We start from the raw sequence: 20,873 nt of genomic DNA on the forward strand, positions 1-20,873 counted from the left end.
AGACATTTGGTGTGTTAGCTTTCATTAATAGAGGGATTGGTTTCAAGAGCCGTGAAGTTATGCTCCAGCTAACGAAAGCCTGGTTCAGCCACATCTGGAGTATTGTGTCCAGTTTTGGTCACCTCATCACAGGAAAGATGTGGAAGCATTGGAAAAAGTGCAGAGGAGATTTACCAGGATAAGAGACAATGGGAATGTTGCCTGGAATGGAGGGAAGGTCTTATGAGGAAAGGGTCAGAGAGCTAGGGCTTTTCTCTTTAGAACGACAAAGGATGAGAAGTGACTTGATAGAGGTGTACAAAATAATCAGAGGCATAGATAGAGTAGATAGCCAGAGACTGTTTCCTAGGCTGGAGGTAGCTATTACGAGGGGGCATAGTTTTAAAGTGAGTGGAGGTGGATACAGGGGAGATGTCAGAGGTAGGTTCTTTACTCAGAGAGTGATCGGGCCATGGAATGCATTGCCGGAGAGGGTAGTGGAGTCGGCCTCATTATGGGCATTTAAGCGGCTATTAGATAGGCATATGGATGATAGTATAATGTAGTGTGAGGTTAGAAAGACCTTAGGTTTAGGGTAACAGTTAGGCATAACATCATGGGCCAAAGGGTCTGTACTGTGCCATACTGTTCCATGTTCCACTAAATGGGATTGTCCTAACTACAGTGACTCATGTGTTGAAATTTTCAGTGACTTGGTGAGAAGCGAGTCTTTTTAACTGTTTAGTCTGTGAAGTTGAAAGGTGCGAGCTGTTTTTTTTGAAGTCTTGTTCTTGAAAGATAGAATTTAGAGTACAGAGTGAGACCACTCAACTCGCTGAGCCTGTACCACAGTTTACCATCTGTTTAAGTCCTGTTCCCTGGATGTTACTGTGTTCCCACCGATAAGACTGTTGTGTGACATTCCCTGTTCTCATAACTGCCTGGGTGGAAGCATTCCTTCCACGTTACATCCCCATTGTTCCAGTAGAATCAGGAAATGTCCGGTCAGTACAGATTCTGAACTGGGGCAACCATCACTCACTGTTTACCATCCCCGGTAAGATATCACCTGCAGATTCCATCACCCTTTCAGCCTCAAGTTGAACTGGCCTGGTTTGAAATGGGGTGGTCATTGCCATGTGATGACTGAAAGTATCCAACAGGCAGTAGTGTCATTGAGAATCACACAGAGGCTCTCACTTACAGGAGGCCCATGCCCCTCACCTCACCAAGGACAGCTATGTCATCATTTGGTCAGAATGCACTCTCTACAGGTGTCTTTCTTAAGGCTTCTTCTCTTCACCTCATTTTTTCAACTTGAAAACTCCCACTGTATTAGGTTGCCTGGCTAAATCTCTCCACTTTTAATCCAAAGTCTTTTCTTGACCCTGACTCTATTAATTGATTTGCAATGTTTCTTTATTAAAGATCCTTTATGCTGTTGTTGTCATCCATGAATTGTTGTTTATGGAATGGGAGCTAAGATTTTCAATGAAACACAAACAGAGAAGAACAATGTTTTTCGATAACTGCAGTTAGCAGACAGATTACGAATGACTTTATTGAGGTGTTCAAAATTATGACAAATTTTGACATGGTGAAGAAGGATATTCTGTTTCCACTTGTTGACATGTCAGTAGCTAGGGGTCACAGTCTCAACATTGTCAGCAAGAGAGCTAGGAGTGAGATGATCCTCTTTACTCAGGATTTGGAAGGCACTGCCTGGGAGAGTGGTACAGGTGGACTCCCTACGAGGTTTCAAAAGAGACATAGACATGTATGTGAGTTTGCTCGCTGAGCTGGAAGGTTAGTTTTCAGACATTTTGTCACTTTTTTTATTTGAAAACAAAATATACTTTATTCATAAGATGTACAAAAAATAAAACATATTTATACACCTACCCAGTCATGCAAGCCGCTCTGGGTTACCCGGGGGTACGTACACCAACTAAAGGAGAAAAAAACAAAGAAGAAAAAAAAAAGCAAAGAAGATGCCCCGGCAGTCGTCACCCTGCACAGTCCCAGTTGGCCCCCTGACCAGTTGGGGAAGGCGCCAGCTGGGCCCAGTTACCAGATAGGGCACTTTTTTCTATTCTGGACGAGGGGGTTCATACGGTGGTCTTTCCCCACCGCGCCTTGGCGGCGGCTGCCCCAAGCTTTAGCGCGTCCCTCAGCACGTAGTCCTGGACCTTGGAGTGCGCCAGTCTGCAACACTCGGTCGGGGTCAGTTCTTTCAGCTGGCAGACCAGCAAGTTGCGGGCAGACCAAAGAGCGTCTTTCACCGCATTGATGGTCCTCCAGGCGCAGTTGATGTTGGTCTTGGTGTGCGTCCTGGGAAACAGCCCGTAGAGCACGGAGTCCCGCGTCACGGAGCTGCTCGGGACGAACCTCGACAAATACCACTGCATCCTCCTCCAGACCTCCTGCGCATAGGCACACTCCAGAAGGAGGTGATCGACAGTCTCGTCCCCCCGCAGCCGCCTCGAGGGCAGCGTGCGGTGGTGCAGAGATTCCGGGCATGCATAAAGGATCTCACTGGCAGAGCCCCTCTCACCGCCAGCCAAGCAATGTCCTTGTGCTTGTTTGAAAGTTCTGGTGATGAGGCATTCTGCCAAACGACTTTGGCAGTCTGCGTGGGGAACCACACGACGGGATCCACCCTCTCCTTTTCCCGAAGGGTCCTGAGGATACTACGTGCTGACCACTGCCTGACGGCCTTGTGGTCAAAGGTGTTTCCTTTCAAAGATTTCTCCACGAAGGACAGGTGGTACAGGATGGTCCAACTACTCGGAGCGTTCCGTGGCAACGAGGCCAGGCCCATCCTTCGCAACACTGGGGACAGGTAGAACCTCAGTAAGTAGTGACACTTGGTGTTTGCGTACTGAGGATCTACGCACAGCTTGATGCAGCCGCACACAAAGGTAGCCGTCAGGGCGAGGGTGGCGTTCGGTACGCCCTTTCCCCCATTTTCCAGGTCTTTGTACATGGTGTCCCTGCGGATCCGGTGCATCCTCGACCCCCAAATTAAGTGGAAGATGGACCGGGTGACCACTCCTCCCAAGTCTTAGTGCATGCCCCTGCTCCACCGAACCAAACACCCAGCACCTTCAGGTAGTCTGTCCTGACGGTGAAGGGGATGAAGGAGCAATCGTCCCAGTTCCCAAAGAACATGACCTCGCTGTTACCCCTATTGACTTTGGCACCCGAGGCCAGTTCAAACTGGCCGCAGATGTCCAACAGCCTACTCACCAACCGACGATCGGTGCAGAAGACGGCGACATCGTCCATGTACAGGGAGGTCTTGACCTGAAGGCCTCCGCTGCCTGGGATAGTCACACCCTTCAGGCTCACGTCCTTCCTGATGGAGGCGGCGAAGGGTTCCACACAGCACACAAACAAGGCAGGAGAGAGTGGGCAGCCCTGCCTGACTCCAGATCTAACAGGAAAACTGTCCGATTCCCACCCGTTGATCGAGACTGCGCTAAAGATGTTGGTGTAGAGCAGCTGGATCCAATTGCGGATGCCCTCCCCGAACCCCAATTTGGAGAGGACGTTCCTCATGTAAGCATGAGAGACCCTGTTGAAGGCCTTCTCCTGGTCCAGGCTGACGAGGCAGGTGTCCACCCGCCTGTCCTGTACGTAGGCGATCGTATCCCTGATGAGCGCGAGGCTCTCAGCGATCTTCCTGCCAGGCACAGCACAGGTTTGGTCAGGGTGAATCACTGACTCCAGGACAGACCTGACCCGGTTGGCTATGACCTTGGCCAGGATTTTGTAGTCCACATTCAATAGTGAAATGGGACGCCAATTCGTAATTTCTTCCCTCTCCCCCTTCCTCTTGTAAATGGGAGTGATGATGCCCTTCCTCATGGACTTGCACATTTCCCCTGCCTGAAGCGCACTATCGTACACCTCCAGCAGGTCCTGGCCGATCAGGTCCCACAGAGAGGAATACAGCTCGACCGGTAAGCGATCGTTCCCGGGAGTCTTATTCCTCTCCAAGGACTTGAGGGCTCTGGCCAGCTCGTCCAGGGATATCGGCCGGTCCGGCCACTCCCTCGTGCCATCGTCTAAGACCTCCGTGATAGATGACAGGAGCGACTCGGAGGCCGTGCTGTCTGTGGGCTTCATGTCGTACAGTCCGGCATAGAAGGATCTGCTGATCCTCAAAATGTCGGGCCGAGATGACGTCACCGAGCCGTCGTCCTCCTTCAGCTGGCTAAGCACAGAGCTCTCTTTGTGCACCTTCTGAAAGAAGAAACACGAGCACGTCTCGTCCCGCTCCACGGAGCGGTCCCTGGACCGGAAGATTATCCTGGAGGCCTCCGCGGCGAAGAGCGAGGCTTGCTGGCCCCTCACCTCGCGGAGGTCATCCGTGACATCGACCCCCATCAACTGCAGAAGGAGCAGGTTCTGCACTCTTTTCTGGAGTCGCGACAGCTTTCCCCGCCTCTCTCTTGCCTTCTGAACACCCTTGAGGACAAAGAACCTCTTGATGTTCTCCTTCACCATCTCCCACCAGTCGCCCGGAGACTCAAAGAGGGGTTTCACAGTTCTCTAACCGGCGTACTCCCTCTTAAGGTCCTCGACGTTCTCTGGGGTCAACAGAGTCGTGTTGAGCTTCCACGTGCCCTTGCCAGCCGGCTGGTCGTCCTGTAAGTGACAGTCGGCCAACAGGAGGCAGTGGTCAGAGAAGAACACCGGCTCGACACTGGTGGACCTGACCGAGAACGTCCGTGACACAAACAGGAAGTCTATCCTTGAGTGAATAGACCCGTCTGGCCGCGACCAGGTGTACATCTGCTGCGCTCCGTCTGCAGGGGTGCTGAAGACGTCGAGCAGTTTGGCGTCCTTCACCGTGCCCATCAGGAATCTGGACGTGACGTCCAGTTGACTCCCCCCACCCGCTGTCCCCACGCCGGATCTTCCATTTGCATCGATGATGCAGTTGAAGTCTCCGCCTAGGATGACCGGCCTGGACGTAGCCAGCAGGGGTGGAAGCCGCTGCAGGACGTCCAACCGCTCACTCCGTACCGCTGGGGCGTACACGTTGATTAGTCTCAGGGGAGCGTTCCTGTAGGTGATGTCAGCCACTAGGAGGCGCCCCCCCACCACCTCCTGAACTTGAGAGATGGTGAAGTTGTGCCCCCGCAGCAGAATAGCCAGGCCCGAGGAGCGACAGTCGTTACCCCCCGACCAGATCGAAGGCCCACAGGTCCAGGCGCTGGACCATTTCCCGTACCTGCCGAGGTGCGGTATCCCGCACTCCTGCAGAAATAGGAGGTCCGCCTTGACGGTGGTCAGGTAGGCCAACGTGGATACACATCTTGCAGTGGACTTGACGCTGCGCACATTAATGCTCGCAACTCGTACCCCCATTATGGGCAGTGACCGCAGTACCCTCCCCAAGTCCAAGGTCCAGCCCCTCCATCTGTCCCTTCATGCCCATTGCCCGGGCTAACTGCTGGACACTCTCCAGGCTCAGGAAACCGTCCGTGCTGCCTTCTGGATGGCATCGCCCCGTCGGGGGTACGGAGGCAGGAGAGTCCGGCTCTAGGTCAGGCTGGGGACGTGCTGTTTCCTCCTTCCTGCCTGGAAGTTCTGGGGGGCCCTCCAGTGCTCCAGCGGCACGTGACTGGGTGTCGGAGGGAGCCTCAGGATGCCTCCCGTCACCTGGAAGCGGGGTGCTGCTTTCCTTCCCCCTCGAGACCTTTAACTTCTGCTTCGGATGGGCCCTCTCCGAATCCCCCTCGTCAGAGGTACTCTTAGAGCCCCCCTGTAGCTGCCTCTTCCCGCCTGATGGTTGCGGTTCCTGGGCCCACCGGCGTGCCTTCCTCCTCACTTTCCAGACTGACGTCCACTCCCCTGGGTCGCCTGTCGCCGCCTCCATCGACTCCGGGTTGTCGGGGGGGAGCGGAGCCTGGAGAGGTGCTTTGCTGGCCTCGGGTCCGTCCTGCAGGGCTGGGCCCTCCTGCACGGCCTGGCCTTCCTGCACATTAGTGGGGTCCTTGCAGGGCCCTGGTGCCTTCCTCTCCTCCTTGGGCCGGGCCTTGCATTGCCCCTGCCGGCGACCTGGGCGTAGGTGGTCCCCTGCCGCGGGCACGCCCTATAGAGGTGGCCCGCTTCCCCGCAAAGGTTGCAGCTTCTCTCTCGTGGGCAATCCTTTGCAAGGTGTCCCTCCTCCCTGCAGTTCCTGCAGATGGAGGCTTTGCAGTCGGCTGCCACGTGACTTGACCTACCACAGGAATGGCAGACTTTAGGTGCCCTGCGTAGGTCAGGTAGCCCTTGCTCCCGCCGATCGCGAAGCTGGACGGTGGGTGTGCGACATTCCCGTCCGCGCCCATCCTCAGCGTCACCTTGACCTGCCTCTTACTCGTCCAGATCCCAAAGTGGTCCATGATGTCAGTTAGGTCCCCCTCCACCTTCACATACCTTCCGAGGAAGGTCAGGACATCAACTGCTGGCACATGCGGGTTGTACATGTGTACAGTCACCATACGGCTCCTCTGCGCTGGCATCACAAACAGCGGGACAGCGGTCAATACAGAGAGGGGGCCCTCACCTCCTTTCTCCTTGAAAACCTCCAGGAAGTGCTCGCAAAGCTTGGCACTCCTGAAGGTTACATCGTAAAAACCTCCTCCGGGGAAATCCTGCAGGCAGTAAATGTCCGCAGCAGCGAACCCACAACAGTCCAACAGGACCCTCTTCACGAAGAAGGTCCGGTCCACAGGGGCACCTTCATCCACCTTCTTCACGGAAACGCGGATGGTGTTCCGGACCCCCTGACCCGGGGCACGAGCACTCGCCGCAGCCATCGTTGCAGGTTGGCTGCTCCCCTGAACCAGCGTTAGGCCGAAGCCAGCATTAAGAGCCACCGGTTGCAAGGGTGCACAGCCAACCCGACGTCTTCCTTCCACCTCCAAGACAGCATTGTCCTCCTCTCGGTCCACAAAAGAGTGGCTCTTTATTTTGTTCCAGATGTAAGCTGGTTCACTGAGCTGGAAGGTTTGTTCTCAGATGTTTTGTCACCATTCTAGGTAACATCAACAGTGAGCCTCCGGTGAAGCGCTGGTGTGATGTTCCGCTTTCTATTTATCTGTTTAGGTTTCAACTTTCCAGATATTGACTGGGAACACTATAGTTCGAGTACTATAGATGGATCAGTTTTTGTCCAGAGTGTGCAGGAGGGCTTCCTGACACAGTATGTAGATAGGCCAACAAGGGGCGAAGCCACATTAGACTTGGTACTGGGTAATGAGCCCGGCCAGGTGTTAGATTTGGAAGTAGGTGAGCACTTTGGTGATAGCGATCACAATTCTGTTATGTTTATTTTAGTGATGGAAAGGGACAGGTGTATACCACTGGGCAAGAGTTATAGCTGGGGAAAAGGCAATTACGATGAGATTAGGCAAGATTTAGGGAGCATAGGATGGGGAAGGAAACTGCAGGGGATGGGCACATTAGAAATGTGGAGCTTATTCAAGGAAAACCTCCAGTGTGTCCTAGATAAGTATGTACCTGTCAGGCAGGGAGGAAGCCGCAGAGCCCGGGAGCCGTGGTTTACGAAGGAGGTGGAATCTCTGGTCAAGAGGAAGAAGAAGAAGACTTATGTTAGGATGAGATGTGAAGGCTCAGTCAGGGCACTTGAGGGCTACGAGGTAGCCCGGAAAGACCTAAAGAGAGAGCTCAGAAGAGCCAGGAAGAGACATGAGAAGTTGTTGGCGGATAGGATCAGGGTAAACCCTAAGGCTTTCTATAGGAATTGAAGGAATAAAGGAATGACGAAAGTAAGATTAGGCCCAATCAAGGATAGTAGTGGTAAGTTGTGTGTGGAGTCCGATGAGATAGGGGAAGCGCTAAATGAATATTTTTCAACAGTATTCACTCGAGAAAACGACAACGTTGTCGAGGAGAATACTGAGATACAGGCTACTAGACTAGGTGGGATTGAGGTTCACAAGGAAGAGGTATAAGAAATCCTTCAGAAGGTGAAGATAGATAAGTCCCATGGGCCGGATGGGATTTATCCTCAGATCCTCTGGGAAGCCAGGGAGGAAATTGCCGAGCCTTTGGCATTGATCTTTAACTCGTCATTGTCTACAGGAATAGTGCCAGATGACTGGAGGATAGCAAATGTGGTTCCCCTGTTCAAGAAGGGGAGTGGAGACATCCCCTGGTAATTATAGACCAGTGAGCCTTACCTCAGTTGTTGGTAAAGTGTTGGAAAAGGTTATAAGGGATAGGATTTATAATTATCTGGAAAAGAATAAATTGATTAGGGATAGTCAGCACAGTTTTGTGAAGGGAAGGTCGTGCCTCACAAACCTTATTGAGTTCTTTGAGAAGGTGACCAAACAGATAGATGAGAGTAAACCGGTTGATATGGTGTATATGGATTTCGGCAAGGCGTTCGATAAGGTTCCCCACAATAGGCTATTGTACAAAATGCGGAGGAATGGAATTGTGGGAGATATTGCAGTTTGGATCGGAAATTGGCTTGCTGAAAGAAGGCAGAGGGTGGTAGTTAATGGGAAATGTTCATCCTGGAGACCAGTTACTAGTGGTGTCCCGCAAGGGATGGTGTTGGGTCCACTGCTGTTTGTCATTTTTATAAATGACCTGAATGAGGGCGTAGAAGGATGGGTTAGTAAATTTGCAGACGACACTAAGGTCGGTGGAGTTGTGAATAGTGACGAAGGATGCTGTAGGCTGCAGAGAGACATAGATAAGCTGCAGAGCTGGGCTGAGAGGTGGCAAATGGAGTTTAATGCAGACAAGTGTGAGGTGATGCACTTTGGTAGGAGTAACCGGAAGGCAAAGTACAGGGCTAATGGTAAGATTCTTAGCAGTGTAGATGAGCAGAGAGATCTTGGTGTCCATGTACACAGATCCTTGAAAGTTGCCACCCAGGTTGACAGGTCTGTTAAGAAGGCATACAGTGTTTTAGCTTTTATTAATAGAGGGATCGAGTTCCGGAACCAACAGGTTATGGTGAAGCTGTACAAAACTCTGGTGCGACCGCACTTGGAGCACTGTGTACAGTTCTGGTCACCGCATTATAAGAAGGATGTGGAAGCTTTGGAAAGGGTGCAGAGGAGATTTACTAGGATGTTGCCTGGTATGGAGGGAAGGTCTTACGAGGAAAGGCTGAGGGACTTGAGGCTGTTTTCACTAGAGAAAAGGAGGCTGAGAGGTGACTTAATGGAAACATATAAGATAATCAGAGGGTTAGATAGGGTGGATAGGGAGAGCAATTTTCCTAGGATGGTGATGGTGAGTACGAGGGGTCATAGCTTTAAATTGAGGTGTGAAAGATATAGGACAGATGTCAGAGGTGGTTTCTTTACTCAGAGAGTAGTATGGGAATGGAACGCTTTGCCTGCAACAGTCGTAGATTCACCAACTTTAGGTACATTTAAGTCATCATTGGATAAGCATATGTATGTACATGGAATAGTGTAGGTTAGATGGGCTTGAGATCGGTATGACAGGTCGGCACAACATCGAGGGCCCAAGGGCCTGTACTGTGCTGTAATGTTCTATGTTCTAAGGCAGACCTCCTGTTTCTGCAGGAGTGCGGGATACCACACCTCAGCAGGTACGGGAAATGGTCGGGCGCCTGAACCTGTGGGCCTTCGATCTGGTCGGGGGGGGGGTAACGACTGTCGCTCCTCGGGCCTGGCTATTCTGCTGCGGGGGGGGGCGCAACTTCACCATCTCTCAAGTTCAGGAGGTGGTGGGGGGGCGCCTCCTAGTGGTTGATGTCACCTACAGGAACGCTCCCCTGAGGCTGATCAACGTGAACGCCCCAGCGGTACGGAGTGAGCGGTTGGCCGTCCTGCAGCGGCTTCCACCCCTGCTGGCTATGTCCAGGCCGGTCATCCTAGGCGGAGACTTCAACTGCATCATCGATGCAGATGGAAGATCCGGCGTGGGGACAGCGGGTGATGGGAGTCAACTGGACGTCACGTCCAGATTCCTGATGGGCACGGTAAAGGACGCCAAGCTGCCTGACGTCTTCAGCACCCCTGCAGACGGAGCGCAGCGGAGATACACCTGGTCGCGGCCAGTCGGGTCTATCCGCTCAAAAATAGACTTCCTGTTTGTGTCACGGGCATTCTCGGTCAGGTCCACTGGCGTTGCTGGCCGACTGTCACTTATAGGACGACCAGCCGGCTGGCAAGGGGACGTGGAAGCTCAACACGACTCTGTTGACCCCAGAGAACGTCGAGGACCTTAAGAGGGAGTACGCCGGTTAGAGAACTGTGAAACCCCTCTTTGAGTCTCCAGGCGACTGGTGGGAGACGGTGAAGGAGAACATCAAGAAGTTCTTTGTCCTCAAGGGTGTTCAGAAGGCAAGAGAGAGGCGGGGAAAGCTGTTGCGACTCCAGAAAAGGGTGCAGAACCTGCTCCTTCTGCAGTTGATCGGGGTCGATGTCACGGATGACCTCCGCGAGGTGAGGGGCCAGCAAGCCTCGCTCTTCGCCGCGGATGCCTCCAGGATAATCTTCCGGTCCAGGGTCCGCTCCGTGGAGCAGGACGAGACGTGCTCGCATTTCTTCTTTCAGAAGGTGCACAAAGAGAGCTCTGTGCTCAGCCGGCTGAAGGAGGACGACGGCTCAGTGCCGTCATCTCGGCCCGACATTTTGAGGATCAGCAGATCCTTCTATGCCGGACTGTATGACGCAAAGCCCAGGGACAGCACGGCCTCCGAATCGTTACTGTCGTCTATCACGGAGGTCTTAGACGATGGCACGAGGGAGTGGCTGGACCGGCCGATATCCCTGGACGAGCTGACCAGAGCCCTCAAGTCCTTGGAGAGGAATAAGACTCCTGGGAACGATCGCTTACCGGTCGAGCTGTATTCCGCTCTGTGGGACCTGGTCGGCCAGGACCTGCTGGAGGTGTACGATAGTGCGCTTCAGGCAGGGAAAATGTGCAAGTCCATGAGGAAGGGCATCATCACTCCCATTTACAAGAGGAAGGGGGAGAGGGAAGAAATTAAGAATTGGCGTCCCATTTCACTATTGAACGTGGACTACAAAATCCTGGCCAAGGTCATAGCCAACCGGGTCAGGTCTGTCCTGGAATCGGTGATTCACCCTGACCAAACCTGTGCTGTGCCGGGCAGGAAGATCACCGAGAGCCTCGCGCTCATCAGGGATACGATCGCCTACGTACAGGACAGGCGGGTGGACCCCTGCCTCGTCAGCCTGGACCAGGAGAAGGCCTACGACAGGGTCTCTCATGTTTACATGAGGAACGTCCTCTCCAAACTGGGGTTCGAGGAGGGCATCCGCAATTGGATCCAGCTGCTCTACACCAACATCGTTAGCGCAGTCTCGATCAACGGGTGGGAATCAGACAGTTTTCCTGTTAGATCTGGAGTCAGGCAGGGCTGCCCGCTCTCTCCTGCCTTGTTTGTGTGCTGTGTGGAGCCCTTCGCCGCATCCATCAGGAAGGGCGTGAGCCTGAAGGGCGTGACTATCCCAGGCAGCAGAGGCCTTCACGTCAAGGCCTCCCTGTACATGGACGACGTCGCTGTCTTCTGCACCGATCGTCGGTCGGTGATTAGGCTGTTGGACATCTGCGGCCAGTTTGAACTGGCCTTGGGCGCCAAAGTCATTAGGGGTAAGAGCGAGGTCATGTTCTTCGGGAACTGGGATGACTGCTCCTTCATCCCCTTCACCGTCAGGACAGACTGCCTGAAGGTGCTGGGTGTTTGGTTCGGTGGAGCTGGGGCGTGCACTAAGACTTGGGAGGAGCGTATCACCAAATTGAAGCAGAAGCTGGGCAGGTGGACGCTCCGGTCCCTCTCCATCACAGGTAAGAACCTAGTTGTCAGGTGCAAGGGTCTTTCGGTACTGTTGTATGTGGCACAGGCCTGGCCTATTCCCTGGACCTGTGCCACTGCAGTCACCCAGGCCATCTTCCACTTCATTTGGGGGTCGAGGATGGACCGGGTCTGCAGGGACACCATGTACAAAGACCTGGAAAATGGGGGAAAGGGCGTACCGAACGCCACCCTCGCCCTGACGGCTACCTTTGTGTGCGGCTGCATCAAGCTGTGCGTAGATCCTCAGTACGCAAACACCAAGTGTCACTACTTACTGAGGTTCTACCTGTCCCCGGTGTTGCGAAGGATGGGCCTGGCCTCGTTGCCGCGGAACGCTCCGAGTAGTTGGACCGTTCCGTACCACCTGTCCTTCGTGGAGAAATTTTTGAAAGGAAACACCTTTGAGCACAAGACCGTCAAGCAGTGGTCAGCACGTAGTATCCTCGGGACCCTTCGGGAAAAGGAGAGGGTGGATCCCGTCGTGTGGTTCCCCACGCAGACTGCCAAAGTCGTTTGGCAGAATGCCTCATCACCAGAACTTTCAAACAAGCACAAGGACGTTGCTTGGCTGGCAGTGAGAGGGACTCTGCCAGTGAGATCCTTTATGCATGCCCGGAATCTCTGCGCCACCGCATGCTGCACTCGAGGTGGCTGCGGGGGGACGAGACTGTTGATCACCTCCTTCTGGAGTGTGCCTATGCGCAGGAGGTCCGGAGGGGGATGCAGTGGTATTTGTCGAGTTTCATCCCGAGCAGCTCCGTGACGCAGGACTCCGTGCTCTCTGGGCTGTTTCCCAGGACGCACACCGAGACCAACATCAACTGCGCCTGGAGGACCATCAATGCGGTGAAAGACGCTCTTTGGTCTGCCCGCAACTTGCTGGTCTGCCAGCTGAAAGAACTGACCCCGACCGAGTGTTGCAGACTGGCGCACTCCAAGGTCCAGGACTACGTGCTGAGGGACGTGCTAAATCTTGGGGCAGCCGCCACCAAGGCGCAGTGGGGAAAGACCACCGTATGAACCCCCTCGTCCAGAATAGAAAAAAGGGCCCTAACTGGTAACTGGGCCCAGCTGGCGCCTTCCCGAACTGGTCAGGGGGCCAACGGGGACTGTGCGGGGTGACGACTGCCGGGGTATTTTCTTCGCTTTGTTTTTTTTTCTTCTTTGTTTTGTTTTTCTCCTTTAGTTGGTGTACGTACCCCCTGGGTAACCCGGAGTGGCTTGCATGACTGGGTAGGTGTATAAATATGTCTTATTTTTTGTACATCCTATGAATCAAGTATATTTTTCCAAATAAAAAAAAATTTTAAAAAAAGTGACGAAACGTCTGAAAACTAACCTTCCAGCTCAGCGAGCAAACTCACATCCAGAACCTCAACCTGAGCTGCAAATCTTCTCAAAGCTCGCTAGACATAGATATATATATTTGAAAGTGATGAAGTTAGGGGACTATGGGAATAGGGTTGGAGAGTGGAACGAGCCGTGTAGCTGGTTTGTGAGCTGGTGCAGACACATTGGGTCAAATGTACTTCTTCTGTACTGTAAAAAATTCTATCTCACTTCCCAGTCTGGTCTCCACTAAGAGCGAGAACAATCTAGATTTACTCTGTGACCAGTTGGGTCAAGTGACAGGTATTGACAAACTAGAAAGGGAAACATACCATACAATCCGCATGTTTAAGAAACTCCTCACCATAGTCCTTTATTATCTGAGGATGAGCTACTTCCACAATGAGGTCAGCACATCTGGAGAAAATAGCCAATAATAGTTATCCAAGGAAACAATGAGAAAATCATCAAACAGTAAAAATGCCTCAATACTGAGTTTCCCCATTAGCAGGGGAAGCTTCATTGTAAAGTCAAGAACCTTAGATCAGGCAGAGGTAAATAATAACAAAAAATAATGTCATAACAAAAATCCCATCAAGATAAGGTGGTATTGACACTCATGTTCCATCTTTTCCAGGGGACTGAGCACAGAATGATCTTGATAAATTGGCTGAAGGTGCATTCAACAAACATCTCAGGGCCTCCTTCAGCCCAGTTCTACTAGTTTTCAACTAGTTGTGGAAGAAGACAGAATTCTTTAAAAAGATAAGTCCTAAATTGGAGTCAGGCCAATTTTGACATTATTAGACGGGAACTTTCAAAAGTTGATTGGGGAAGCTATTCGCAGGTAAAGGGACAGTTGGGAAGTGGGAGGTCTTTCAAAATGAGATAATGAGAGGTCTGAGACAGTATGTTCCTATTAGGATGAAGGGTAAGACTGGACAACTAGACAAATTGAGGCTCTGGTCAGGGAAAAGAAAGGGGCATATGTCAGGTATAGACAGCAGGAATCAAGTGAATCCTGAGAAGAGGATGAGGGCAACAGGAGTATACTTAAGAGGGAAATCAGGAAGCCAAAAATGGGACTTGAGATAATTTTGGAAAATAGAGTTAGGGAGAATCAAAAGAGCTTCTATGAGTACATGAAGAACGAGGGAGAGAAAACAGCCCTTTAACGATCAATACGGCCTTCTTCGTGTGGAACCACAAGATATGGGTGAGATACTAAATAAATATTTCACATCTGTATTTACTGTGGTGAAGGATATGGAAGCTAGGGAACTTGGGAAAATAAATATCTATTTATTTATATTTATTTATCCGCCTTTATGCATGTTAAGACCTCCAGCGCCTCCTCTTTTGTAATATGAACTCTTTCCCCAGGACCTGATCAGGTATTTTCCCAAACTTTGAGGGAAGCTAGGGAAGTGATTGCTGGATGCCTTGCTGAAATATTTGTATCGTCAATAGCCAAGGGTGAGGTGTCAGAGGACTGGAGGTTGGTTAATGTCGTGCCATTATTTAAGAAAGGCTGTGAGGAAAAGCAAGGGAACTATAGGCTGGTGAGCCTGATGTCAGTGGCTGATAAGTTGTTGGAGAGAATCCTGAGGGACAGGATTTACATGTATTTGGCAAAGCAAGGACTGATTAGGGTTAGTCAACATGGCTTTGTGTGTGGGAAATCATACCTCACTAACTTGATTGAATTTTTTTGAAGAGGCGATAAAGAAAATCAGTGAAGGCAGAGTGGTAGATGTTGTCTACATGGGCTTCAGCAAAGCATTCCACAAGATGCTGCACAGTAGACTGTTTAGTGACGTTAGATCACATGGAAACCAGAAGAAGCTAGCCAATTGGATACAAAATTGGCTTGAAGGTAGGAAACAGAGGGTGGTGGTGGAGGGTTGCTTTTTGAGCTGGAGGCCTGTGACCAGTGGTGTGCCATAAGAATTTGTGCTGGGTCCACTGCTTTTCGTCATTTATACAAATTAATGGGATGTGAATATCAGATGCTTGGTTAGTAAGTTTGCAGATGACACCAAAATAGGTGGTGTAGTGGACAGCGAAGAAGGTTGTCTCATATGGGCCAATGGGTCAAGGAGCGGCAGATAGAGTTTAATTTGGAAAGATGTGAGGTGTTGTATTTTGGTAAAGCAAAACACAGCAGGGCTTATGCAGTTAATAGTAGGGCCTTGGAGAGTGTCCCCAAACAAAGGGACCTAGGGGGCACATGGACATAACTCGCTGTAAGTGGAGTCACAGAAAGGCCAGGTGGTGAAGATGGTATTTGGCACACTTGCCTTCATTGGTCAAAACAGTGAGTATAGAAGTTGGGACATTATATTGAACAGGACATAGGTGAGGTCAGTTTTAGAGTGCTACGTACAATTCTGGTTGTTCTTCCATAGGAAGCATATTATTAAATTTGAGATGGTGCAGAAAAGGTTTACAAGGATGTTGCTGGGACTGGAGGGTTTGAGTTATACAGCAAGGCTGAATAGGCTGGGGCTATCTTCCCTCGAGTGTCAGAAGCTGATGGGTGATCTTATAGAATTTTTTAAAATCGCAATGGGCATGGATAGAGTGAATAGCCAACGTCAGGGGTGTCCAAAAATGTGGCGGGGGTGGGGGGGGTGGTGGCTAGGTTTAAGGTGAGAGAGGATTGATCTTAAAAAGGACCTGAGGGGTAACTTTTCACAGAAAGGTTGGCACATGTACAGAATGAGCTGCCAGAGGAAGTGGTGGAGGCTGGGGCAATTACAACATTTAAAAGACATCTGGATGGCTATAAGATTAGGAAATTTAGAGGATATGGGTCATTTGCTGGCAAATAGGACTAGACCAGCTTGGAATGTCTGGTCAGCATAGACAAGTTGCACTGAAGGGTCTGTTTCCATGCTGTATGACTCTGCGCCTCTAAGTCACTGCTCAATCACTCTGCATTTCCAGCGCCACTCAACAGAAAATTTCTTCTCTCCCTATCCTCATGTTCAATCAGCTCCCATCTAGGTAGTACAATTTTTAAATCCTTCTGTCGCTCCATCACTCACTTGGGTGAATCTCTCATAAACTCTTTCAACACCTAAAATGTCTTTCTTAAAGTGTGTGCTGCGAATTGGACACAGTACTACAGCTAGGGCTATTTTATTCATTTCATAAGAAAGTGAATTCACACACCGCTCAACAAACATGCTGAGATCCTCCAGCTGCACTTCCTTTCGAACTTTCCCTTCCATCTTTTTCTGGTTTCTGTTCCACACAAAGGCCAGTTCAAGGCCATACTGATGCCCCTGTTCCTCAATTATCTCTGTCAGGTACTGACCTGCAAATGAAGAAAAGTGAAGATTTCGACCATTTATACTCCTCTTCAACATAAAAACTTATTGTTGTCCTTTCCTTTGGATTTCAGCTGAACAGCAGCTGTCCAGAGATTTCACTGAAAAGTCACTATTGAGTGATTCCATTTATCAGTGGGCTTTTCCCCGGTCTTTTGGCCAATACTGGTCCCTGAACCAACATTACAAGGCAGATATAAATTATCACAAAGCTGTTTGGGTGAGCTTTCCCACATTCCAACAAATGCAAACAAATTGCATTGACTGTGCAGTCTCTGGGACATGCTGAGGATGTGAAAGGTACTATCAAAATGTAAATCCAAGTAGTATGTCAGCTATGGCTCAATATGAAATGGCCTTACCTCTGAGTCACCCTGTTCCCAGATCAGTCCCACTCCAAAACTGGAGCATATATTTAGGCTGATAATCCAGTGCATGACTGCAGAAGCAGTGCGTTGTCACAGGTAATGTATTTTGTATGTGTTGTTTAACTGAAATCCCATCTGCTGTTTGGATGGATGGAAAAGATGCCAGGCCACTATTCTGAAGAACATCAGGTGAACTAGCTTGATATCCTGACCCACATTTATCCATCCATTATTACAGCATTACAAAAAAATACATTTTTGAACATTATTACTTCTTGGGAGCCTGGTGTACACAAACGAGCTGGCATGATTCTATAAGATTGACTACTTCAAAAGAACCTCATTGACAGTGAAATTCTTTGGGAAGTTCTAAGGATACAAAAGGTGGTCAAAAATTCAAACTTTTCTTCCTTTCAACCTACCTAAGTGACCGAAACCTACGATCCCGATTCTCCGGGACTTCCTCTCGTGGGCCATTGCAGCCTCTGATCCTGTTCCTCAAGTCCCTGCTCGCCAACTTTCCTGAAAGACACGGTCAGAAGATGATGGGAGCAACTCTGCAGATACCATGAGGCCAGCTCCATTCCTCAGGCAAACCCAGCTCTCCCCTGTCGCACTTTTATTGCTACGAAATCCCACAACATCCTGTTAGACAGGTTGAGGGAAGCCTACTCAATGATGTCAAACTTAAAATCAGGCTGTTATCTGAACAGATAGAATGGATCATTTATATTAACAGTGGTAGACAAAGGCTATGTTTGCTCTGGCCAGTGATTGCTACAGTTATCAGATCTATACAGTCAAGGCCTGCCAGGAGCTCACTTCACGAGGTCTCACTCAGTTGTTGTTTGTCAGATCTTGCTGTACATAAATCAACAAGTATGGTTTCTACATGATCACAGCAAGGCCAATGTTTCTTCAAAGCTGTGCACATGCAGGGCTACATTAAAAAAAACACATTAAGATGAAAAATAAACTGGCATGCCACTTGCATTGAAAATCTGAGGAACATTGATGATTACCTTCAGGAATACTTCAGTGCTATAACGTCAAGGCTGAGACATAATCATAGAGTGTTATAGCATAGAACGTCATTACACTGGACGTCAAGCGCCTTTCCGCTACAATTTCATTTCTTAGCATTTAGCCCAGAGCCTTGGCTATGCTTCGGCTTTTTAAGCATTCATCTAAATATTTCCAACATTGTGATGGATGCCTTGACCACCCCTCCAGGCAATGAGATCCAGTTAGCCACCACCCTCTGGGTGAAAGTTCTTTTCTTTAAATCTGCTCCAAATCTCCTGCGCCTTACTTTGAACCTATGTCTCCTTGTTTTGGTCCCTCCACACAGGGAAAACTTCTTTCCTCTAACTATGTCCTTCATAATTTTGTACATTTCAGTCAGATACTGTTCAGTGTTCTCTGCTGTAAGGAAAACAAGCCCAGCGTGTCTCATCTCTCTTCATAGCTGAATTGCTCCAGTCCGGGCAATGTCCCAGTGAATCACATCTTTTCTATAAAGTCGTTACCACAACTGCACACAGTACTCCAGCTGCAACCAAACCAATGTTTCATACAGCTAATCATAAGCTCCCTGCTCTTATACTCAGTGCCTCTGCTAATAAAGCCAAGCATCCTATATGTCTTAACCACCCTGTTGGCCTGCCCTGTTGTCTTCAAGGTTCTTTGGATGTGTATACCAACGTCCCTCCGATCCTCCATTCCTCCCAGGCTCCTTGTTAGTCCTCCCAAAATGCATTCCCTCATACTTATCAGGAATGAACTCCATTTGCAACTGTTCTGCCCATCTCACCAGCTCTCCTGTACCGTCCTGTATTCTAAGCTTTTCCCTGTCACTATTTACCAAACACCACCAATTTTAGTGTCAGCAGCAAACTGACAGATCTAACCTCTTACATTTGCATCAAAATCAGTGATGTACCGACAAGCGGCACGCAACCCAGCATCAATGATATGCCATTGGGCACAAGCTCCAGTCACAGAGTCACACAGCATGTAAACAGACCCTTCGGCCCAACTCATCCATGCCGACCAGACATCCCAACGTGACATAGTTTCATTTGCCAGCATTTGGCCCACTTCCCTCTAAAATCTTCCTATTCTTACACCCATCCAGAAGCCTTTTAAATGTTGTAATTGTACCTGCCTCCACCACTGCATCTGGCAGCTTGTTCCACACACTCACCATAGTCTACATGAAAAAGTTGCTCCTCAGTTCCCTTTTAGATCTTTCCACTCTCACATTAAACCTTTGCCCTCTTGTTTTGGACTCCCTCACTGTGATGGAAAAGACCTTGACTATTTACACTCTCCATGAACTCCATGATTTTATAAACATCTTTAAGGTCACAACTCAGCTGCTGATGCCCCAGGCGGAAAAGCTCCAGCCTATTAAGCTTCTCCCTACAATTCAAACCTTCCATAATGTGGAGGTGCTGCTGTTGGACGTGGGTGGACTAAGTCAGAAATCACACAATACCAGGTTATAGTCCGACAGGTTTATTTGAAAACACAAGGTTTCGGAGCCTCGCTCATTCTTCAGGGGTTAGTGAGAGCGGTATATCAGACATAGAATTTATCAGTAAAAGATCAAAGGGCCACACCATTGCTCAGGATGTATTAGACAAACCTGAGATGTTGTTAAACCTTCAATCCATTAGAAGGTTTTAATTGATTAATATGTGTTTGTAAATCTTCAAATTCTTCACAAGTCCCTGTCCTGAGAGAACTAAAGGTTTTATCAGTGTAAAAAAGTCCGACATTTGATGTCAGACAACGCACGTTAGGTGTGAAGCCTTCTTTAGAAACTGCTTGTGTTTTGGGTTGGAGTCAGACTGGTTTTATTTCTCAAGTAGGAGTTTATAAAGTGCCATATTGACTGACTATTTATAAATTGTGTGCTTTTTGAACTAAATAGAATGTATCGGCAAATACGCATTCACCCCATAAGTTTGCAAGTTGTGTGTGTGAGAGAGGGAGGATAAAGAGTGTGTGTGTGAGGGAGAGACAGAGTGTGTGTGTAAGTGAGTGTCTGTGTGTGTGTGCATGTGTGCACGAGTGTGTGTGAGAGAGTGTGGAGTGTGATGAGGTCACCTATAGTGTGACATGAACCCAAGATCCCGGATGAGGCCATCGTCCTGGGTGCCAAACTTGGCTATCAGCCTCTGCTCAGCGACTGTGCATTGTTGTGTATCTCGAAGTCTGCCTTGGAAGATGTACACACAAATATCTGAAGCTGAATATCCTTGACCAGTGAAGTGTTCCCGTACTGGGAGGGAACATTCCTATCTGGCAATTGTTGCTCAGTGTCTATTCATTCGTTGTAATAGCATTTGACAATGTACCATGTCTCAGGGTGTCTTTGCTTACAGCATATGAATAGACAAAGTTGGCTGAGTGACGTGTATCTGCCGTATATGTGGTGGGTGGTGTTCCCACATGTGATGGTAGTGTCAATGTCAAAGATCTGACATGTCTTGTGTTCTCTCTCTCTCTCTCACACACACACACAGACACACAAACGTTATTCTATGGGGTAAATGTGTATTGGCAGGTCCATTCTATTTTGTCCAAAATGCACACAATTTATAGGCAGTTAGTTAATGTGGAATTTTGTAAATTCCTAATTTACTGACTCCAAACACAAGCAGATTCTAAAGAAGGCCTCACACCTCACATGCAATGTCAGACCTAAAATGTCATCTGTTCTTTACACCGATAAAACCTTTCATTCTCTCAAGACTGTGACTTGTAAGGAATTCAGGGCTTTACATGCACATATTAATCAATTAAAGCCTTCTAAATGATTAAAGATTTAAGAGCAACACAGGTTTATTTAAGAGATAATAGGAACTGCAAATGCTGGAGAATCCAAGATAACAAAGTGTAGAGCTGGATGAACACAGCAGGCCAAGCAGCATCTTAGGAGCACAAAAGCTGATGTTTTAATGCTCCTAAGATGCTGCTTGGCCTGCTGTGTTCATCCAGCTCTACACTTTGTTATCA

The 20,873-nt window shown here is 49.4% G+C and overlaps 1 protein-coding gene across 6 annotated transcripts in view; it reads right to left on the reverse strand.

The window, feature by feature from the left end:
* The window catches only part of aspdh (aspartate dehydrogenase domain containing), a 98,754-nt gene that overhangs the window by 16,613 nt on the left and 61,268 nt on the right, over positions 1 to 20,873 (reverse strand). For all 6 annotated transcript variants that reach the window (XM_048522971.2, XM_048522972.2, XM_048522970.2 and 3 more), the window contains 3 exons: positions 17,270 to 17,369; positions 16,322 to 16,466; positions 13,477 to 13,561 (listed from right to left, as the gene is read on the reverse strand). In XM_048522971.2, the coding sequence (XP_048378928.1) occupies positions 13,477 to 13,561; positions 16,322 to 16,466; positions 17,270 to 17,324 (285 nt within the window). In that variant the 5' untranslated portion in view covers positions 17,325 to 17,369. The remainder of the gene's footprint in view (positions 1 to 13,476; positions 13,562 to 16,321; positions 16,467 to 17,269; positions 17,370 to 20,873) is intronic.

The sequence above is a fragment of the Stegostoma tigrinum genome, chromosome 40 (assembly GCF_030684315.1).
Source record: "Stegostoma tigrinum isolate sSteTig4 chromosome 40, sSteTig4.hap1, whole genome shotgun sequence".
Classification (NCBI taxonomy): domain Eukaryota; kingdom Metazoa; phylum Chordata; class Chondrichthyes; order Orectolobiformes; family Stegostomatidae; genus Stegostoma; species Stegostoma tigrinum.